Below are 20,353 nucleotides of genomic sequence, written 5' to 3'. Positions count from 1 at the left end.
CATCTAGCTGGATCTAGCTAGTGGAGAACTGAGCCACTGAAGAGGCGGATGTTTCCCTCAGGAGTGAGTGGAGACCAAAGTAGAGCTAAAAGGATTATCAGTATTGGATATTTAACTCAGGTGGACACAAACGTGACTACAAATGAAAGCTAATGAGCTGTTTCTCTGTCTAAGTGTAAATAGACAACTGGTTGCTGGTGTGCAGTGTTTACAGCTTGTTTCCGCCGCCCAACAAGAAATGCAGCTGAAACAAGACATGAAATAGAATGTTTGTTGTAGCTCAGGATTCATTTACTACAGCAACACTATTAGCATATTCAGTCGGTGCAGTTGGAATTGCTAACATATATTGTGCAGCAGTTAGCACCGTTCTCTCTCGTATTGCATAAACTCCCTGAAACATAAATGCATCTTTCACCCTCATTCACAGAACAATAACATACTCTCAGTAAAAGAATCTCTGGCTTCCCTCTCTCTCAATCATCATATTGTACTCCACTACAATACCACATATTGCTCACTCACTCAGGATGGCCCAGAGTAATGCCACTGACCCTGCATTTATACACCACCATGTTATTTAGCCTGGTTTGTTGAACTCCTCCCTCTTCTCTTTGCCCTTGGGTGGGCTGGGGTCTTCAGTGCTCCCCCGGACCTGCATGGCCTCTGCAAGCGCTTCCAGAGTCCCCCTCCTCTGCCGCCCGTGACGTCACAGGTCCGGCTCGGAGAGCAGCCAGTGTTTGCCTGTCACCAGGGTCAAGAGCGCAGGGAGGACGGAGAAAGGAGGACCGGGGACCTTCTGCACCACGGTGCCCATCACACCTTCACCGTCCATGTGACGCCTCCCCCCGGCCGGCCTGCTGCGAACCAGCCGCCCATGGAAGTTCTCAAGGTAAGACTACAAACAGTATGGCACACCTTTATGAGCGACAGCCGTGATGTGAAAGGTGACAATGTTCTGCAAACATCATGGTGGTCTTTGTGTTGTTGTGTGTTCTTGATTCCATGTATTGGAAATTAGATTTCCCATTTCTATTAAATTAGAAATTCAACAAGATTGTGGACTTTGGCTTTAGAAATTCCTACATCTGTGTCAGTGCCTGAGAGACAAATACAGTTCTCTGAGAGTGGACTGTGTTAAATCCATAGGGGGGATTATCCCTTGACAGAATTCCTGTTTCCAGACATTTGGCTTTCAACTCATTTAATCCTATTTGCTCCACTATACTGATCCTGGTACAACCAAATGGACCCTAAACACATGAGAATACAAAGATGAGATTTTTTTTTTTTTTGGAAGACATTGTCCTTTAGATAATTGAGATTAATGTATCCTGAGTACATATAATTATTGTATTTTGAGGACCAGTTATAAATTTCACCCCCTCGGGAATTTCAAATGGCTGTGAAAGAAAATTCCAGCTGTCAGACTCTTGATATATCGTGGTCTGTGTTGGGTTTATTGATTTTCTCTCCATACATGTCAAAAAAGAAATATTCATTTCTGCCAATTAGCACAGATACATGCATGTGATATCATTAAGTCCAATGAGTTCTGCAAGATGAGTGTAACGTCTCTGTCGCTGGGTGATGGAGAGAAGGTCACGAATGACATCACTTGTCAGCATGTGTGAAGTATCATTTTCATCTTTGATGTATCAGTGTGTTTATTGATTGCAGAGTAAGATAATCCTTTAGCACTATACCATTTAATCTCGCAACAATGTTACTTGGCACATGGATCTCTTTTTTCACGTGGGTTTGTGTCCATGTGCAGAACAGAAAATTACTATATTGTTGTTTTTTTCTTTGTAACAACATTAAACTGGCTTGGGATGATTTTCCAGGGTTTATACTGGGATATAAATAAACTGTTTTTCTTCTGTAAGTTGTTCTAAAGGGAAGTTGCACTAATAATGGAGCAGGAAACCTACTTGTGGAATCAGTTTGGAGGAACTTTTTCTCATACTGTATCATTGTCACATTTGAGAATCCAGACAACAATGCTACTTTCCTGGACAAACTCTTTTTGACAGTTTGAACCTAACCTGTCTGTGGATTATCAGAGACCCCCCCTAAAACCATGCAGGGGAGGCAAAATTAGCTTAGAAGTACCAGGCAGAGTTGCTGGACCATGAAAGTGAAAACATAAAGCTCAGATGAGGTTATCCAAAAGGGGAGGGGGGACCCTTAATTAGCCAGGTTACCTCTGACCCCTGTGAGAATCAAGTGATCAGGGATCAAGGCAAAGGCAGGCAGAGGTTTAATACACACTCACTTCATAAGTGAGCAACAAATAATTATAATTAGGTTCAAATGTGAGCTCATTTAAGAAAGGAATGAATTGATACCCTGTAAGATAATCAAATCAGAGGGTTTTTTAAAAGTTTTACACGGTAAGCCTCCTCTGTGACTCTCACTGTCCATAACAGAAAGTAAAGTAAAAATTTTCATGGAGTCAGTAAGTTTGCTGTGGGCTATATCTTGAACCTCATTTTAGCCTAAATTTACATTTTGGCAAGTTAGCAACGTTAAAAGTATGCCAAGCTATTCACTATAAGCAGTTCCTGTTTTCCCAAGAGGCCGTGAGGACACAGGCCACTCTCATACTGAGGGAAACCTAAAAATGTGATGATTCTCCAGCCAGTTCTGGAGTTATAAGGAGCACCTGGAGTTATGACTCCAGGTAGCAAGACTTTAGATGCAAATTATGGCACAGAAATTCAGGTTTAAAAGTACCTCAAGTGCCTCCATGAGCTGTGTGTCACAGCCACTACCATTGTTTTTGGAGCTCTGGCATGCACCTGTCCCTTTCACCTCCTGCAGTATCTTTGCCAAACGTCTCTCCCTCCACAACCCCACTTCAGTTCTCCCTAAATGAATAAAAAATCTGCCTCAACAGAGTGTGGATTTAAACAAAAGAAGCCATCACAGCTGCCATCCTTGCCCTTTTTACACCTCCCAGCAGAAAGAAAGCCAGTCAGTTCAGAAAGATAATCTGTATAGCTTTGATTTTATACAGTAGAATAATATAGTACTTTATCTTTACACTTAAGCTTCTAAAAAAATGTTATAGTTTTTATTTTTATAAATGTTGTATACCTGGTCAGGATGTAACTAACTATTTATCTTAGTTTAAGAGCCTCCAGAAAGAAGAGAAGGAGAAAGTCCACCTACCTGAACAACCACACAGGTTGTTTCTTTCAACCCCTGATACCACCCACAGGGGTGTCTCCTGAAATAACGCCTCTACGGCAGCAGGCAGTCTGGACCTTGGTTGTCATGGTTACAATAATAAACACACAGACTGAGTGCCAGTTACTATAGTAACAGTCATGAATTTGTTAGGTTTAGGCACCAAAACTTAATGGCTAGGTTTAGCAAAAGATTTGGGTTGAAATTAAGCACTTTCTTGACAATAGACAATCTTTGTTGTCATGGTTACAGCAATAGCAATGTAGTTAACTTCATCAAATGGTCATGGATAATAGAAACAACATAAACTGTTGCACAGCAGAGTCAAACACTGCTCTCCTGTGTCATATTCCTGTGTTTTGTTGACCCATCCATCCACCAACGCCTCCTCCTGACACTGACTTTGTCGCTCTATAAACTTCGTCACTATGGGTCATAATAACCTGCTGCACAAATGACCTATGGGCTCGTTTTTTTTTTTTACAGGAGAAAGTAGGAGAAACAGTAATTGTGAATTCTAACCATTTGATCAAAATACAGCTGTTATGCTAAATTATCACATATCAATGTAAAAATCCCCTGCAGACATGTATTGCAGTGAATAATGCAATATATTGTCCAACATTGTAAAGAGTTTGCTAAACTATTGGAAAGATCATTTAAAACCCATCTGCTCTAACCCTCAAGTGATAAACTCAATGATAAACTACAGTATGGTGAAAGTCAAATCTCCATGGAAACTAACAACAGAAAAACATGACATTTAAATGAATCAAATATAAAGAGATAACATGGCCTATGATCCACAGTTCTCCCTGCACACATCACAATGAGAACCATCCAACTAAAAACTTAAAAACAAAATTATTGGCCGAGGTTAAATCAGAGTTTATTTTGTACAATGGGACCTTTCTTGTGCTTCCACGGTATACTACAGCTAGGACAGTTTTCTTGTCTGTGTACTGCAACTGCTCTCCTTGGAGCTGACTTGTGCGTACATCCGTGCCGTCTTAGATATTATCAGAGTTGTTATAGAACAACAACTGTGCAGGAGCTTCGCCAGTGGCAGTTTGCGTTTTTAGAAAAATCCTAAACTGAAACAGCCAAAAACTATGGCATGAAGGTGTTGACTTAACATTAGAAGAATTAATGATGAATAGACTTTTTGACAGCAGGTATTTTGACTTGTCAGAGCATGAAAAACAAATATCCCAGTGAGTGAGTGAGTGAGCGAGCATGCACAACATGCCTATAGCTCACCTACATGGAATGCATGTAATGTTATGAGTTATACCTCTCACATGCCAAGGTGGCAGCTGTCTCTTAACACATTGCTTTTCACATCGATCATCAGTGTTGTGCACTTGGAACGTGACTGACATGACGGGTCCTGTCATGGTGTTCTCACGTTCAAATCTTAAAATGTGGCTGATTACTTTTAAAATCTATGCCATTAAGAATTTGCTGTTAGCACTAATCAGTATTTACTACATGAAATGTGACGGGGGGGTTTCTAATAGTGACAAACTCATAGTGAATCATCACTTGACTGCACTCTCCCGTAGCTCTAATAATCATTTTAGCCCATTCCTTTTTTTTTTCACAGCCTGCAACTTTAATGTTCTCGTTCACTCTCACTAGTCTCTCTGTTCTCATTTTAATTGTTTATGCAGAACACAACTTCTGCATTCCGGTATTTCGGTCATACTAAAACCATTGTCCAGAATATAAACTGTATATATAATATAAAAACTGTAATTTTGCAGATGCTCTTTACTGCCATTATGAGTGCTTTTGTAATAGTGGCAGCATTTACAGTAGTTGAGTAAAGCTGACAGACACGTTTGACTATCAGAGTCATATTATACAACAGATGACAGATACAATATGTAATCTGTGGCAATGAGGCAGCTGCTGTCTTCTAAAAATAAAGAAAAAATGAAGAGGCAGTGTTGTGATTTTCATCCTGAATTGCTTTTAAATATATTAAATAATGGGATCACATACAGTCATATATTATTTCATAGCCCTGAAAAACCATGACTTTTAAAAATCATCCGATTCAACTCCACGTGCAGGCATTAGTGGTTTACACTGACCTTTTACTCAAACTCCAGGCACATTGAGCTGAATAATGCTATATGTTTGTGTTCTTTGATATTCGGGGGAAAAAACTCTGAGGTCTCAGATTGAGGCTGAGGCTGAGCTAAGAGAGCCTTTTGTTTGGTAGACTCATCAGGGGATACCTAGAGCTCTGTTCTAAATTCCCAGATGATTTCTTCAAGATAATGTTTTCAAAGGGAAAGACATGTCTGTACAAGTTTCAAAATCTACTGCAAGAATTTTTTCCAGCACTTTGTTGTTTTACTTTGACAAATGTGTGTATTCTGTTTTTAGTAGCGCACTTTATCTGTTAAGTAAGATAGTGCTGGACTCTGTGATCTTTCCCTTGTTGCTTGTGAGGGACATATTCAATTCAGTTTTATCTATATAGCGCCAAATCATAACATGCATTATACAAGGCACTTTACAGAGTGAGGTGAAATATTACAGAGAATCCCATAAGCACTTGGAGACAGTGGAGCAGAGAAACTTCCTTTAACAGGAAGAAACCTCTGACCAAACCGGTCTGCCCCGATTGGATGGGTTGAAAAGAGAGAAATGGGGGAGAGAGGGGGGAGAGAGAGACCAGGAACAGCTGCATGTACTGTTGTATTCAAGCACTGTAAGACTGGTTATAATGGTGATAATAACAGTGATACTAGGGGTGTGATAGTATCATTAATAATAACAGCAGCACCAATTAAGCATAAGAATAATAACAGTGCAGTTTAAACATACAGTATCTTCATTGAATCGCTTTTCTCTTTAATTCTGTTGTAGCAAGTTTAGCTGACAGAGAGCATCGTCCCGCACCAGGCAGGATAACGAGGCTTTGTGTATTTATGTAGCTGCTAAATTAAGGTTTATTGTTTGTCACTTAAGCAAGTGCATGGTCTTAATCCCACACAGTCTGGACAATGTGCCTCATTCTTGGAAGAGGATGTTACATTCTTGCTAATGTTACCCTTTAGCCACAGGGTAAGGAGCAGAGAAGACGTCTCTTTGTCCCAGGCTCCTCCTCTTGATGAAGTGGTCTGTCTCTACAGTAGCTGCTATTTGCTGTAGAGAATTGTTACTAAGGGCATTAGGCAAGAGAGCAAAATCTACTTCCTTGAGGCTATGGCAGAAATCAGCACATGTAGTAGTCATTCATCTCAAAATTCAGCTCCTGCTGTGACTGTGGACCTATGAGAGCTCACCACGTCTTTGGTGTCAGTGAGTTAAATGTCCTGGAAATTAAACGTTTTGCTAAAATGTCGGCCCCTTAGTCACATGAATGCTTCATACGTATCTTATAATATGCACACATGGATTTTTTCACTATAGGCCTTCATCAAATGGGCAAATGAAAGACTGTAAGAAGAGCACTACTGCAGCCTGCATGACCTTGAATACACACACTGGTTACAACTCAGATGGCTATAATATTGTACATCAGCTCTGATCACACCAACCATTAATACTTAAATTAGCGTAATCAAATTTCTCATGAAACCAGAGCAGAAAACAAAGTTATACATCATCCTGCTAAATTAACCTGAGCTTCTTGGTGTCTTCTGCCTACTGCTTATACTGTAAAACCTGACAGGTGTTTATATACTGGGAGCAGTAGTGGGATCTCTGCTCCTCCTGTTTGTTGTCTGCAGAGTTAGTGCTGCTAGGCACACAATCTGAAGTAATTTGTGTTTTTCTGGATTTTAACTTCTTTGGCTGTGCAGTCCACAGTGTTGAAACCATGATAAAGATACAAACATGTGAACAGTAAGAGCGGTAGAGCTGCGCAACTGAACAGAACATAGTTAGCTGGAGAGGGAGACATGTGAGGGAGATGAAGGCCTTATAGAATCAGAGTAGACTCCATCGGCACATCACAGCCTCACAATCACATCTCTCTCTCTCTCTCTCTCTGGCTCTCTTTGATGTTTCTTTTTTTTTTCCACATTGAGCCACAGCCAATTTGTGTTGCAGTGCATCAGGAAAAGTATTGGTTCACGCAAAGACCACTCTGTCAATTGACTGTTGACCTTTGTGACCACAGCCACACAACTGTTGACCTTTAATGGACAAAAAAGCCTTCCTGTGTTTCAGAATTTTCCAAACTATACAATGACAAATTACCCTTATTTTGAGAGTAGGGGCCTCACCAGGGCCACAAACACAAAAACATCGCGTATACATTTTTCAAGTTCAGAGTCTGGTGTATTAATAGTGAAATGAATGTGCAAATTTGAGTACCTCCACGCCAACTTTATGTCCGGCATACGTTTTTAAAAGTTTGAGTGCAGTTATTAAATACAGTTAAGCTACTACAAATTTGAAGTCCATCACATGTTGAGATGTTAATATCTTTGGAGAAGCCCCGAAGACCCAGTTGCACCAAAATTCTAAGAAATCCAAAAGTTTTTTGACATTTTGCAGAAACCTTATTCACAATTGTTTCCAACAAGAGAGGTTCAGTCTATCGTCTTGTGCAACAGCGAACTCCATTCAAAGTCCACCATTGATAAGTCTCGTTTTTTATCTGACATGTGGGCTGAAGTGGGGGATCGGAGATGAGAGTGGATATTACAAAACTAAAAAAATCACCTTCAAAAGGACAAGAAAACTTACTGCTGCTGTATGTTATAGCTCAAACACTGTGTCTCCTCCTTATTGATGTATCGTAGAAAAAAGAGGTTTAGCAGTGATCTTGATCTTGCAACTTTTTAGTTTATAATTTTTCTCACAGCAGATCTGCTCTGCAGAATGAAGCAGTAGCTTGCTGTACATATCACCATTCATTGGCATAAAAGAGGTCTAAATTTTGTGCTAATACCAGATTACTTCTGTCTACTGGCACCTACATGATTAAGTTATCTAAGCATTCCTCCAGCTAACACTAACTAGATCCACTGCAACAGCTTGCTTGATATGACAGTTGTGGTGTTGGCAACACCACATGTCTTGGTGAGTTCACATTGCTTTTCATCATTCAGTGGGGTTCAGATCAAGTGAAAAACAACCTGGGGATCCAGTTGGTAACAACTTGGTACCAGCTAAAAGAACCTCATCCTAATCACCCTGTCTGTATATCTGTGTATGAAAAAACTGATGTTGTGTGGAAGGTCTGTCATTGTGTGTACACAAGCAATTTTGAGATTGGAGATGTGTTGGATTTTAATTGAGCTGGGCTTTTTAATATGCAATTTAAAGGCCTCATATTGTATTAAGTGAGATTTGCATGTCTAGGTGCTATATTACTTGTAACAAGAGATGCTCAAACCACAAAGAAATGCACACAGTCTGTTTTCAGACAAAAACATATACTATACTGTAGAAGAGCGGCCCCAAAGCTCAGAGTGGGCTGCTCTGCAGATGCCTTCTTGGCAGTGACTGACTCTGCTTAACACCCAGCTAATCCAAAAATGGGCAAAGAGGTGGGGTGTGTGGGGAGCTGAGACTTTGCTCCAATGATGGGTCAATTATGTTAGCATCGTTAGCATAGCAGGGCATCTGGGCATCTTGCTTGAGGGCTAACCCAAGGCTAGATTATTTCCTGGCCAATTAGCTTGTTAATGAGCTGAGCTAAAAAGCCAGGTACTTTGAGCATATTGATGATGCGTTTGAGATCCAATTACTCTGACCACATTTGTAGGTGGTCTGGGCCACATGTGGCCACATTCCTTTAGCAGTGTGAATGCAAATGCATCCTGGGCCACATGGAAGGCCCGCCTACTCTACTGATGTCCTCTGCCACAGTCTAATAAGTCACAGTCTAATCAGTCACAGTTTCACTGAAAGTATTTCACAGTTTCTAATGGATAAAACCTTATTTCACTGTGTACAGTGCATTGATTTGCTCAACCACTTCATACTGCTCTGCCCAGCAGACAGCTAGAGGTTAGACACTGAGCAGCTAGTCAGCACCCACCTGCAACGCCCTCAATTATGCATCAATTTAAGCCTTAATAAAATTTACATGGGTGAATTCATCTCCTGTATAGTTGTCATGAAGGGGTAAATTAGCTATACAAACCAAAACCGTTTTTGTATCAGACTATAAACATGTTTATATCTGCTGTAAAGTTGGGCATTTGAACATGCCCAAAGTGAGTCTTTTTGACTCACTTTTATAGCGGGCCTCACGTGGTCATTCAAGGTACTGCAGTGTTTTTCAGCCGTGGAGGTTGCCGCTTGTTTAAGACAAACCATCAGGACTTCTGTAATTTTGTTAAATCACAACTATACAGTCACCGCCCTCAGTCATGTGTCCAGTTCAGTCCACCTGAATCCAGCCCCCAAACTTCTTTCTGTTGTTGTTATAGCTTCATTAACAACATACCAAGTGTTCATTTCTTTGCTGAGCCAGCAAGCTACAAGGCAGAAAACTGTTGAGGAAATGCTGCACAATTGTTTATGTCAGGAAGACAATATATCATTATACAGTCCTCCCAAGAATAGTGGCTAATATTAGTGAGCAGTGGCTAAGGTGGATGTTTTCTGTGATACCGGAGCATCTGAATTTGAGGGTCTGTCCTGCCCATTTCAGTGCTGGCTGACCGTTGTCATTTGCATTTACCAGTGAGTTTCACCAAGCTACAGTGGTAGGCTAAAATCACTTACCTGTGGTCGCCTGGTCGTGCGTCACTCAAGAGTCAGCCAATCAGAAAAGAGGCTGAAACTGACAAAAAAACCCAAAAAACACCCTGTGTTCACTGGAGCTCCAGAGAGAAGCATGAGAGAAGAGATGTAAATGGTTTTTAGTTCTTAAATATATTGTATTGTCTTTAAAACTTAAAAATAAAACACTGGACCTTTAATACTGATTTCATTTAGGGTAGTGATTCTCAGCCAAAGGGTACATCTTTCAGTTGGAGCATTACTATGTCTTGAATGAAAACTCAACTTTAACAATATCCACTATTGTATTATGAAGTATTAAATAACAGCTAGATAAATGTTAGGGCTGGAACGATAAGTCTGTTATTCAACTGAAAGAAAATAATTCCCAAATACTCTGTAACTTGTTGACGTCATTATTAAACACAAATCTTGAAAAATTCTTTGGATCCAGCAGAGGATTTCTGCCTGTCTCTGTTATATATATTTGTAATCTGAATAACTATGGGCTGTTAGTCAGACAAAAAAATACAACCTGAAGAAGTCACTGTTATTGGCTCTTTTTTACTTCTGTGAAAGACAAATAATGAATTCAGAATGAATAGTATTAGAATTAATTAAGATGTTTTATATAATAAAATATAGTTTTAAGGGCAGTAACAGTGATGGTTATAACATTATAAGTCCATGGGAAACTTAAAACAGTCATTATCAATTCCATCGTCTGTTACCCTCCCTCTTACTGCTGATGTAGGTTCATTGCTGGTCTGGTAAGACTGGTGGAGGGAGGAGGGGCTGGTTTGGGAGCGGGGACTGCCATCTCTCTCAACCAGGAAGTCACAGCAGTTGCTTTCATGCTAACGTTTGTGAACAGGTGCTTTGATAAATCACTCCTTTCATTTCATCCACGGTTATCTGGACTCAACTGGAATAAGTGTAACATAGCTGTCTGCTCTGTATGTGTGTGTGTGTGTGTGTGTGTGTGTGTGTGCGAGGATCGTCCCGAATCTTGTTGTGACTCCTATTACACTTTTACACAAGAAATATCAACACTTGTGGTGGACAACATGAGTTCATATCGGCCTTGATGAACATGGCAGACTTTAGAGATTTAGACTTTAGACTACGTGTTGTTGTCGTGTTGTTTTATAAAGTGCATTTAAGAAGTTGTCACTGAAGGATGTCACTCCAGCAATATCTCGCTTTATGATTTATGTGGCTGTATGTTAAATCTTTGTCTGTGCACTTGAGTTATTGACAAGTTGTGGCCTTTGATGTGATTTGACGGCAAGCATCTCAGTGGCCAGTAGCTGTAATTTAGCCATCCTATTAAATTTTAGCAGACAGTAAATGTTTAGCGTCTGCCTTTTACAAAATGCCCTCAAGTGTGGCAGGCTGCCAAGGATGCAAGAAACAGAGTGGAGCTGGTTTAGAGATATGAATGGATCTGTTTCTTTTCAGGGGTCAAGGAGTGACGACTATCTCTCGAAATGTTATTGGTCCTCAGGGCAGAAGTCTAAAGCACGGACCCATGTGCTCTCCTTGAGAAGGTAATAAACCTCTGTCTCACAAAGAGTCTATGAATAAAGTGAGTGCTCGGCTCGCTGTAGGGATAAATGGAATACATCCCTTGTTAATAGTTCCCTCTCGACCCAACGGTTTGGCCGAAGGAAAAGGCCACACTGTCGAGGGGAGACAAAGAAACACTCTACTATGAGTTTACAAAGAATGCTTTCTCTGTTTTATTCTGTCCAGCCAGGAGGCACATCTCCTGTGTTTGTGCTCACCTCTCCAGCTCCTAGTGAGTTTCCAATAATCCAGACAAAGACGTGATGCTGTGTGTCCCAGCAGCGTTACACAAGACATTTGCATTAATTAGCTGCACGACTGATACCACTTCATCACATGCGAGGAACCTGATAGGCAGCTTAATCCCTTGGATAAATGTTGGATTCTGGGGATAGTTTACTATTAAACATTGTTAATAAAGAAGCATAAAATCAGCTTTCAATGCTGTGTATCATCTCTCTGTGTGCTCTGTTGTATGAAAGCAGATTCATATCTTCATGGATGATGACAAAACCTAAGTCGCAATACTGTAAATAATCGATGCCTCAGCTGAGCAAAAAATTTTTTTTGAACTGAATGCATTAATAATTGGTAGCACTGTGGCAATGTACTCAATGGTTAAATTAGTTGAGTTCAAATTAGAAAACACTTTAGTGTGACATTGATGTTATCCCTCTATAGAGTATTAATTATCGCCTAAAAAGCTGCAGCGATAGTATTGCTGGCACAAAAGCACACACAGCTCATCCAGTGTCTCTGTGAGCTTGGAACAAACAAGTCATTATGAACAAAATGTCCTAAATAAACATTTCAAATAAACACAAAAGACAGTCGTCTGTGGGCATTGTCACTTTTATCACTTTTAAACATCTTTATCAAATGGGCTTGAACATATTCGATTGTAGACTGAAAAAAACTGAAAAAATTTTATCTCTTTTAGATTAACAATTTAAGATGTTTAGCTGCTGTTTAACATTAAACATTTGTAAAACTGCATGTCTGTAAGTCTGTATGGACAAAGAGCCTAATGCTTCACCTGAAGTTCATCCCTCTTCATTCTTGTAAAGGCAGATGTATTGGGTGACCTGATAGCTGAGTGGTTAAGGTGCAGACCACATGAGCGCAAATGCTCTTAGCAGGGGAGTCGCTGGTTCAACTCTTTCCTGCATGTCATCACCCTCTCTCTGCCCCTTTCCTGTCACTCTCTACTGTCCGATCACATCATAAAAGCACAAGAAATATATATACAGTATTTTTTTAAAAAAGCAGAAGCATTTGCAAAGACTGTGTCTTTGACCAGGACTGTGGTGTGCTCAGTCATTCTGCAGATGGCTGCCAACTAAATGTTTGGGTTATTCTCAGTTGTGGTCGAAAAGGGATTTTTTGCATTGGGAAGTTCCAGACTGAGTGAAATGACCTGGAATTCTCTAAATGATATTAAAAGGAGCTTTAATGCTTCCTTATCTCCTATAGCATAGGAAACACTAGAACTTACTTAATGAAAGGAAAGGAGAAAATGCCGTCACGCAATTCCTTCCTGCACCAACACTGAAAGCAACAGACAACTGTAGTTCCTCCATGGCAGACCCACATAAATGTAGAAACAACAGAGCATCTATTTTATGCTTGTGACACCCTCCAAAACTAATGGAAATCCTTGTCTTCACATTGAATTCTTCTCCTTCAAATTCGGTTAGGAGTCATCATGAAGAGCAAGCATATCATCTTCATCGTCATCATAACAATCTATACAAAAATATCTTTTCAAACCCCTGCTCTCTGCACCACAAAATTAATTTTCTCCACTTATCAAATGTATATAAAAGTCAAAGGGCTCTAAAGCCTACTTATGCCTTATATAATTCATTCTGGCTCCTATTTGCTTATTTTCACTGCTCAATCCTGTTTGTTCTGTGTTTATGGATAAGACAGTAGTATATATTGTCCATGTGTTATAAATAAAGTTGGTTTTAAAAAAATGCAGTCAGATTCTCTCTGCATGAATTCTCCTTTACATCTTTCCTTGACGTCCATGATGTTTTCCATCAATGTCCAGGAAAAGCAGTTAGGAAATGAGATTAATTTGAATTTTTGACCACAGCCTTACACCCACATATAATATATTATTTTCTTTTCACCTAATGAACCCACTCTTACTGAGATTCAGAATTGATATCTAAGGGACAAGAGAAAAGAAAGCGAAACAAGTGTCTGGACTCTTCTCCTCAGAAAGTGTTACTACATGTGAGAAGCCACTAGAAGACATTAGGGATGCGATGCAGGCCAGATTTAAGAAACTTTAAAGGTCTGTTTGTTTTGGTTTTTTCTAATTTTCTAATTTTAATTTTTACTTTTCTATTTCTAATTGAACCCAATGCTCTCCCAAGCTGAATTAATTCGCAGTCCCACAGCTTGTAGCCATTCATCCTCCTCTTTGTATGATTAGAGGAAAACCATATCATCCGTTGTGTCCTGATTTCTCTCTTTTGCTCCACCACACATCCTGGACTACAAAATATTTTAAAAGTCAATCACCACGCCCTCTGGGCCCCTTGCAGTGCACCATTGACTGTGCGTGGCGCCATGATCAACTGATTCACAAAAATAAAGCCTATAAAAAGCATCTGGAGGAGATAAACTCCCATTGACTGCTGGTCTACTGTTACTATCAGGGTTGATATCAAAAGCTCTATAGTTCAAAGAGAGCCGGCCTGAGATTGACAAAACCATATCTGAATAGTCAAATTCAATATGTTTCTCCGAACCTTTGAGTGTGAAGGTCCTGTCAGTCAGAATGAGGCCATTCACCTTGTTTACCCTGTAAATGTGACTGCATAACAATTCACGGTTAAATGTAATTAACCTCTAAAAATCCAAAAAAATGGGTGGGTTGGTAAATACACCATACATTCGGGTTTTAATATGGCTAGCTTGTTGAGAAACAGTGGTGTCAGTTGTGTTCCTGGTGCTCAGAACAATTGATGTTTTATACTAGACGAGCAGAACTAAAGATTAAATGTTAGTTGGCCTTAAGCAAGCTTCAGATCGCAGACTACTTGCCAACCAGTAAAAAGACTCCTTTGTGAGGCGGAGGTGGTGACGTCAAATGGGCTCTATAAAGACATAAATTCATAGTTAAGCTGGAACAACAAAGCAGTGGGAGGATGAGTCTCAGCGTCCTCCTCCATTTCTTAACTTGCATAACTAATGAGCCTGTAGCCCTGGATAAATTAGGCAGGACTAGTGACTGCTCTCAAATTTGCACAAACTAGCTTGCTGTCCACACTGTGGGCTAACAAGATAAAGGGATTATATGCTGTATGTAGATTGTTTTTATTAATTATTACTCAACATGTTGGAGATGCTTGAATACAGCCACTATCAGGTGAGATGGGTAGATTTTTCATTCCATATATGTTATTCAAAAAACAAAACAAACAAAAAACAAACAAAAAAAACAAACAAACAGATTTTTGGACTAAAATGGAGCCTGAAGATGAAGCTAATACTCAATCTCTATCTTGTTGGTGGAATAGCATTTATTTTTTAATTACTGTTACATACTGTGTAATTGCCTCTGTTAGACCATTATTTAGCAACACTCCCTCAACACAGTTTGCAATTGTAGATGATATGAGAGCTACACAGGAAAGCTAGTGGATGCGAAATTGTTTGTATATCGTTGCATGAGTTGTGGAGTTGTTGCATGAGTTTTAGCTGGTCATATATCATGTGACACAGCTGAAATGCTCTACAGTGTCCCTTTTGTGGAGAGGACAGTTTTAGTCTCTGGTAAATAAATTTAGTCAGTGTCAGTGGGTGAGTGATGCTATTAAAATATGCAGTGTACATTTGAGATCACTCCTTTGTTTTATCCTGTAATTGCAGCAGTCAGGCTCGAAAAGGTGACTTTTAAAATGGTGTTTTCAGGTCCAGTGATCAGCATAAGTAGTAGTGCAGATTGAGTTCTTCCATAAAGATCATGATTTGAATTTAACATGAAACTGAACTTAAACGTCTTTAGATTCACAGGTTTCACTTATTAGATTATACTGTCTCGAACATATTCAAAGCTTTATTTTTAAGTGAAAATCCACACTGTTATTTTGTTTCCTTAAAATATAGTTCCACAGATTACTCAAAATTATTACGGATAGTTTTTTTTACTTCCATGAGTCAGACATTGTTTGTGATCTTTAATCCTTGACTTCTAATCTGCTAATAGAAAAACCTATCCTATGTTAGACTTAGATAAAAGGATGTATTGAAAATCTATTCTAATGTCAACGTCCTGCTCACGCAGGTGCAGTCCCACCTGGAGAATCCCACCAAGTACCACATCCAGCAGGCTCAGAGGCAGCAGGTGAGGCAGTACCTGTCCACCACCCTGGGCGGTAAAGCCGGCAGCCAGTGCCCGAGCCAGCCCCCTGAGCACGGCATGCCGCCCGGGCACGGCAGCAGCGCCCCCAACAGTCCTATGGCCCTGCTCACCCTCAGCTCCAACTGTGAAAAAGAAGTACGCCTGCTTATTGACTCAATCATGTTCAGAAACCCTGATCAACTCTCATCGTAAATATGTGGGGTTTTTTTATCATGAAATCAAATGTGTATGTGTTTTACAGATGGATGATGTCATTGATGATATTATCAGTTTGGAGTCAAGTTACAATGAGGATGTTCTTGGACTGATGGACCCAGGCCTCCAATTGAACAACCCGGTAATTTTCAAAGATAGATATTGTAAATATGACTGCAAAGGCATGATGCTCATGTATTACTTATATTGTCATGTATGTGACAATTTAAGTAATCTACAATACACAGTTGTTATTTATAATTACTATAATGACAGATTGGATATTTTGTTTCATGCTGTGCAGCTCCCTGTGTCTGGCAACCTTCTTGATGTGTATGGCAGTCAAGGGCTTCCACTCCCGGGCCTCGCCATCAGCAACTCCTGTCCACCCAACATTAAAAGGGAATACACAGGTAAACCACTGAGAAAAGCACTTCACACTTATCTGGGATTGTCAGTATTTTCTTATTCTTTTTTACTGTTGATTTACTGTTCTTAAGTATCATATGGGCTGAAGTTGAAGTGAGAGTCGCACACAAGGACTCCTATAAATTCAGACTGTGAAATCACTTGACAGTCAATTTAGTACACTTATCTGTGTCTGTGTGAATATGGAAACTCACGATGGAAAGTTTGTCATTTGTCTAAGGCCTGATTCAATGTTTTTTCAGTTGTACTGTAAATTATTGTCTAATCAAGTAAATTAAACATGCATCCATCGTACTGCAGGCCAGTGACGATATTGTGTGCAATTTGGAAATGCACAAGATACTATTAAGTCAATTATTTGCCAAATAATTACTCCAGCTCCTGGCATGAAGCAAGTACTGGACAAGCCTGGATCCTGTGGCCAGTATGAAAACTATCAAAGGCCAGAGGGCTTTCCAGTAGGTAAGCAAAGCAAAATTGTGAAAAGCAAAAGTGAAAAAGATGATGTTTTGTAAACTGTTAAAGCTGTTTTCAATCTGAATTTCAGAAACTGTGCATAAAGTATTTTTTGTATGACTGAATCGCACACAATATGAATGAACTGTTATGATAGAAACTGAGAGGCTAACTGTCATGACTTTAGCTCTATTTTCTGCTGTAGTCCTCAGAACCTGTAAATGATTTCATATTAGCTGCATGGAGCATAACGAAACAGTGACAGATTTACTGTACAGAATGTGAAATGCTACAGTCATTTTGTAGACCTGTTGCCTTATTACCCATTTAATCGAAATATGATGTTTCCTCACTGCCCTGACATTCGCATTTCTCTTTGCTTCGCAGAGGCTGAAGTTCGTGCTCTTGCTAAAGAGAGACAGAAGAAGGACAACCACAACTTAAGTAAGTCTAATGAATCCAATTCTTATGGCTCATTCTTCTGATGCTTAGTTTTTAAAATGCAGTATTTCTATGGCTAGATAACCTACAGTCTGAAAGACTCCTTATCAAGTATAAAACGCCAAAACAAATCTCCTGGAAAAAACTTTTGTGTTTTTTAATATTTTCATGATTTGATTCTTTTTTTTGCAGCATGTTTGTTGTATATGTATAATTTGTATAATATAGATATTATGATTTAAAATAACTTGTAAAATTTTAAAATGTTTATTGATTTATACTGGCCTGTAATTAAAGCTACTTGTTGGCTGGTTTAACAGGCTGCTGTACTAACTGTTTATTCTGTTTGAAACTATAGTTGAACGAAGACGGAGATTCAATATCAACGACCGCATCAAAGAGCTGGGAACTTTAATACCCAAGTCAAATGACCCGTAAGATTTTGATTTTTTTTTTTTTTTGTATTCATGCATGAATGAATGTGCCCATCCAGCTAATGTGTGTGTTTATCTCTCTATTCAACACTTTTTGTTTTTGACATCCTCCTCTTCATGCACCCAAGTGTCCTTAAAGTCTAAGTGTGGTGTTTATTTGCTCAGAGGGGCCGTGAAGAATTCTGTGCTGTTCTGGTCAGCTGGTCAGCTGACTCTGACTGTAGATCTTTGTCTCCTGTATACCCCAGAGACATGCGCTGGAATAAGGGCACCATTCTGAAAGCCTCAGTGGACTATATCAGGAAGCTACAGAGGGAGCAGCAGAGAGCCAAGGAGCTTGAGTGCAGACAGAGGAAGCTGGAGCATGCAAACCGCCATCTGATGCTTCGTATACAGGTGGGTCACCCTCAGACGGTAACACCATGATTCGATAAAATCCCTTCAGAGAAGCTGGTAATGTAGAGGTTTTGCCCCTTTGCTTTTTGCCCAGGTACACACAGTGCCTCACCAATGCAAACAGTTCAAGTCTTTCTGGGTATTTAATTCACCTGTACATCTACTAGAGGCTAAAGTTAATACCATAATACTACGGAGAGTGGTATTCTAGCATAAATAAATACTTGCCAACTAAATGTTTATTTATATAGCGCCAAAAACAGCAGAGCCTGGCTCTGTCCAGAGAAAACCAAAATATCACACGTTGCTTGTTTTTTGTTTTTTTTCTTTAACCTGAGACACACTAGTTGTTTCTCTCTGTCTCCTGTCTTTATGCTAAGCTAACCTGTGGCTACATATTTACTGTAGAGACATGATGGTGGTATAGTTTTTTTCCCAAAATGTAGCATTAAGTTTATTATTGTTCATGTTTTGTTTGTTTGTGTTTTCATAGGAGTTGGAGATCCAGGCCCGGGCCCATGGTCTCACAGTGGTGTCATCCCCATCTGTCTGCACATCAGAGTTGATGGCACGAGCCATTAAACAGGAGCCCGTCCTTGGCGACTGCCCCTCAGAGCTCTACAGCTCGGCCCCTGACATGTCCCCTCCAACCACGCTGGACCTCAACAACGGCACCATCACCTTTGACCAGATCCCTGCAGACGCTGGGGACGCTGGCCCCTATGGAAACTCCAGGACCTGTAAAATGAAGGAGTTGGTAAGGGACGACAACCTGTCGTCAGTTTCCCCAAGTGACCCCCTGCTGTCCTCCATGTCCCCAGATGTCTCCAACAATGTCAGCAGCCACCACAGTTCCTGCTCTAGTATGGAGGATAAGGAGCATGGCTGTTAGCATTATCCAGTGCTGTGGACCACATGACCACCACTCTGCCACTCTCTGTCAGTAGCATCCCACCAATGAGGCACCTACAATAAAGTGACTTACAGGTATACACATGACTAAGTGGATAAAGGAACTCAGAAGCTATTTTCATCTTGATCCCATATTTTATCATAAATTTTGTGCATTTATTGCTGAAATGTTGTATGTCACTGTGACCTTCCATTCATTACTCTACTGTACACAGTATTGATGCAGTCCTATAATCTTAATTCCCTATAGGACAGGTCAGAACTACTTGACAAACTAATTCAAAGCAACTGAGAAATGTCTACAACATGCTGTCATTAAACACTGGTCAACTTGACGATTTTACAGTTTTTAGCCTTTTTTAATTGTCTTTTTTTTTTGTAACTTTTGATATTTATCCCAAATATAAAGTGTATTGAACTGTCCATGGCAATTGTGATAACAAGCATATTGGCAGTAAAGTGAAAAATCTTTTTTTTGTATTCAAACTTGCCAGAAAATATGATTTACTTCTTGTTGACAGAATGTAAAATTACTGCCAAATAAATATTAAATGATCAATCCATAACTGAAAATTGTTTCTTAACATATTTAAATTTATATTATTTTTTACCCCGTGCCCTTTTATGTATTCTGAAGAAATAACAAATCAAACATTGACCAAATGAGAAGTATTATTATTGTTACTATGAAGTATTTTATTATTGATATCATTTATTTATTTTGTATTGTTTTGTTGTTTTATTCACTGAGCGCTCATTGTGTTTGTACCAGTACTTTTTTTTTTCCATGTAATTTTTTAATTTATATTCGGCCAACAAACTAGTTATTGATCTTTTCTTCTTCTAACGTGATCTCAGATATCAGAACTGACATTTATTTGTAGTTTAATGAAATAAAGGGTAAATTAGCCTTATATCCATTATGTATTCCTGGCACGATACACCATCATACAATGTTAATAATGAATGTAAAATAAAATTGAAGAAATAAATAAAAATGTTGTTTATATGCTAACAAGGGGTCACTTCAGCCTTTGCCCCAGATGTATCAGTTGCTTTGTAGACATGAATCACTGAATGTAAACAGAGTGGAATCTTTGTTGATATCTGCACAGGACCTTTTTTTATGTCTGTTATTTCTTGCTAATATTGTAAAAAAAAAAAAAAAATACTTGAGATTGTTGTATACAAGGCCTTTTGTAAAAAAAAAAACAAACAAAAAAACAAAAAAAAAGTGTGTTTG

General features: G+C 39.4%; 1 protein-coding gene across 2 annotated transcripts; it reads left to right on the top strand.

Moving 5' to 3' along the window:
* The first annotated feature begins 563 nt into the window (after nt 1–563).
* Nucleotides 564–19,642, top strand: mitfa (melanocyte inducing transcription factor a). Of its 2 annotated transcripts, XM_071495055.1 has the most exons (9): nt 733–892; nt 15,770–15,982; nt 16,089–16,184; nt 16,347–16,455; nt 16,850–16,933; nt 17,315–17,371; nt 17,727–17,802; nt 18,051–18,198; nt 18,692–19,642. In XM_071495055.1, the coding sequence occupies exons 1-9, from the start codon at nt 878–880 to the stop codon at nt 19,088–19,090; spliced, it is 1,197 nt and encodes a 398-aa protein (XP_071351156.1). In that variant the 5' UTR covers nt 733–877; the 3' UTR covers nt 19,091–19,642. The 2 variants fall into 2 exon arrangements, with proteins under 2 accessions (XP_071351157.1, XP_071351156.1); XM_071495056.1 differs by lacking the exon at nt 16,850–16,933 and having other exon boundaries at nt 564–892.
* The last annotated feature ends 711 nt before the right edge of the window (nt 19,643–20,353 follow it).

Source organism: Trachinotus anak, unplaced genomic scaffold (genome assembly GCF_046630095.1).
Source record: "Trachinotus anak isolate AG129_WGS33_773 ecotype Australia unplaced genomic scaffold, CSIRO_AGI_Tana_v1 ptg000013l, whole genome shotgun sequence".
In the NCBI taxonomy this organism is placed as follows: Eukaryota; Metazoa; Chordata; class Actinopteri; order Carangiformes; family Carangidae; genus Trachinotus; species Trachinotus anak.
This window is presented reverse-complemented; position numbering and strand designations above follow the sequence as displayed.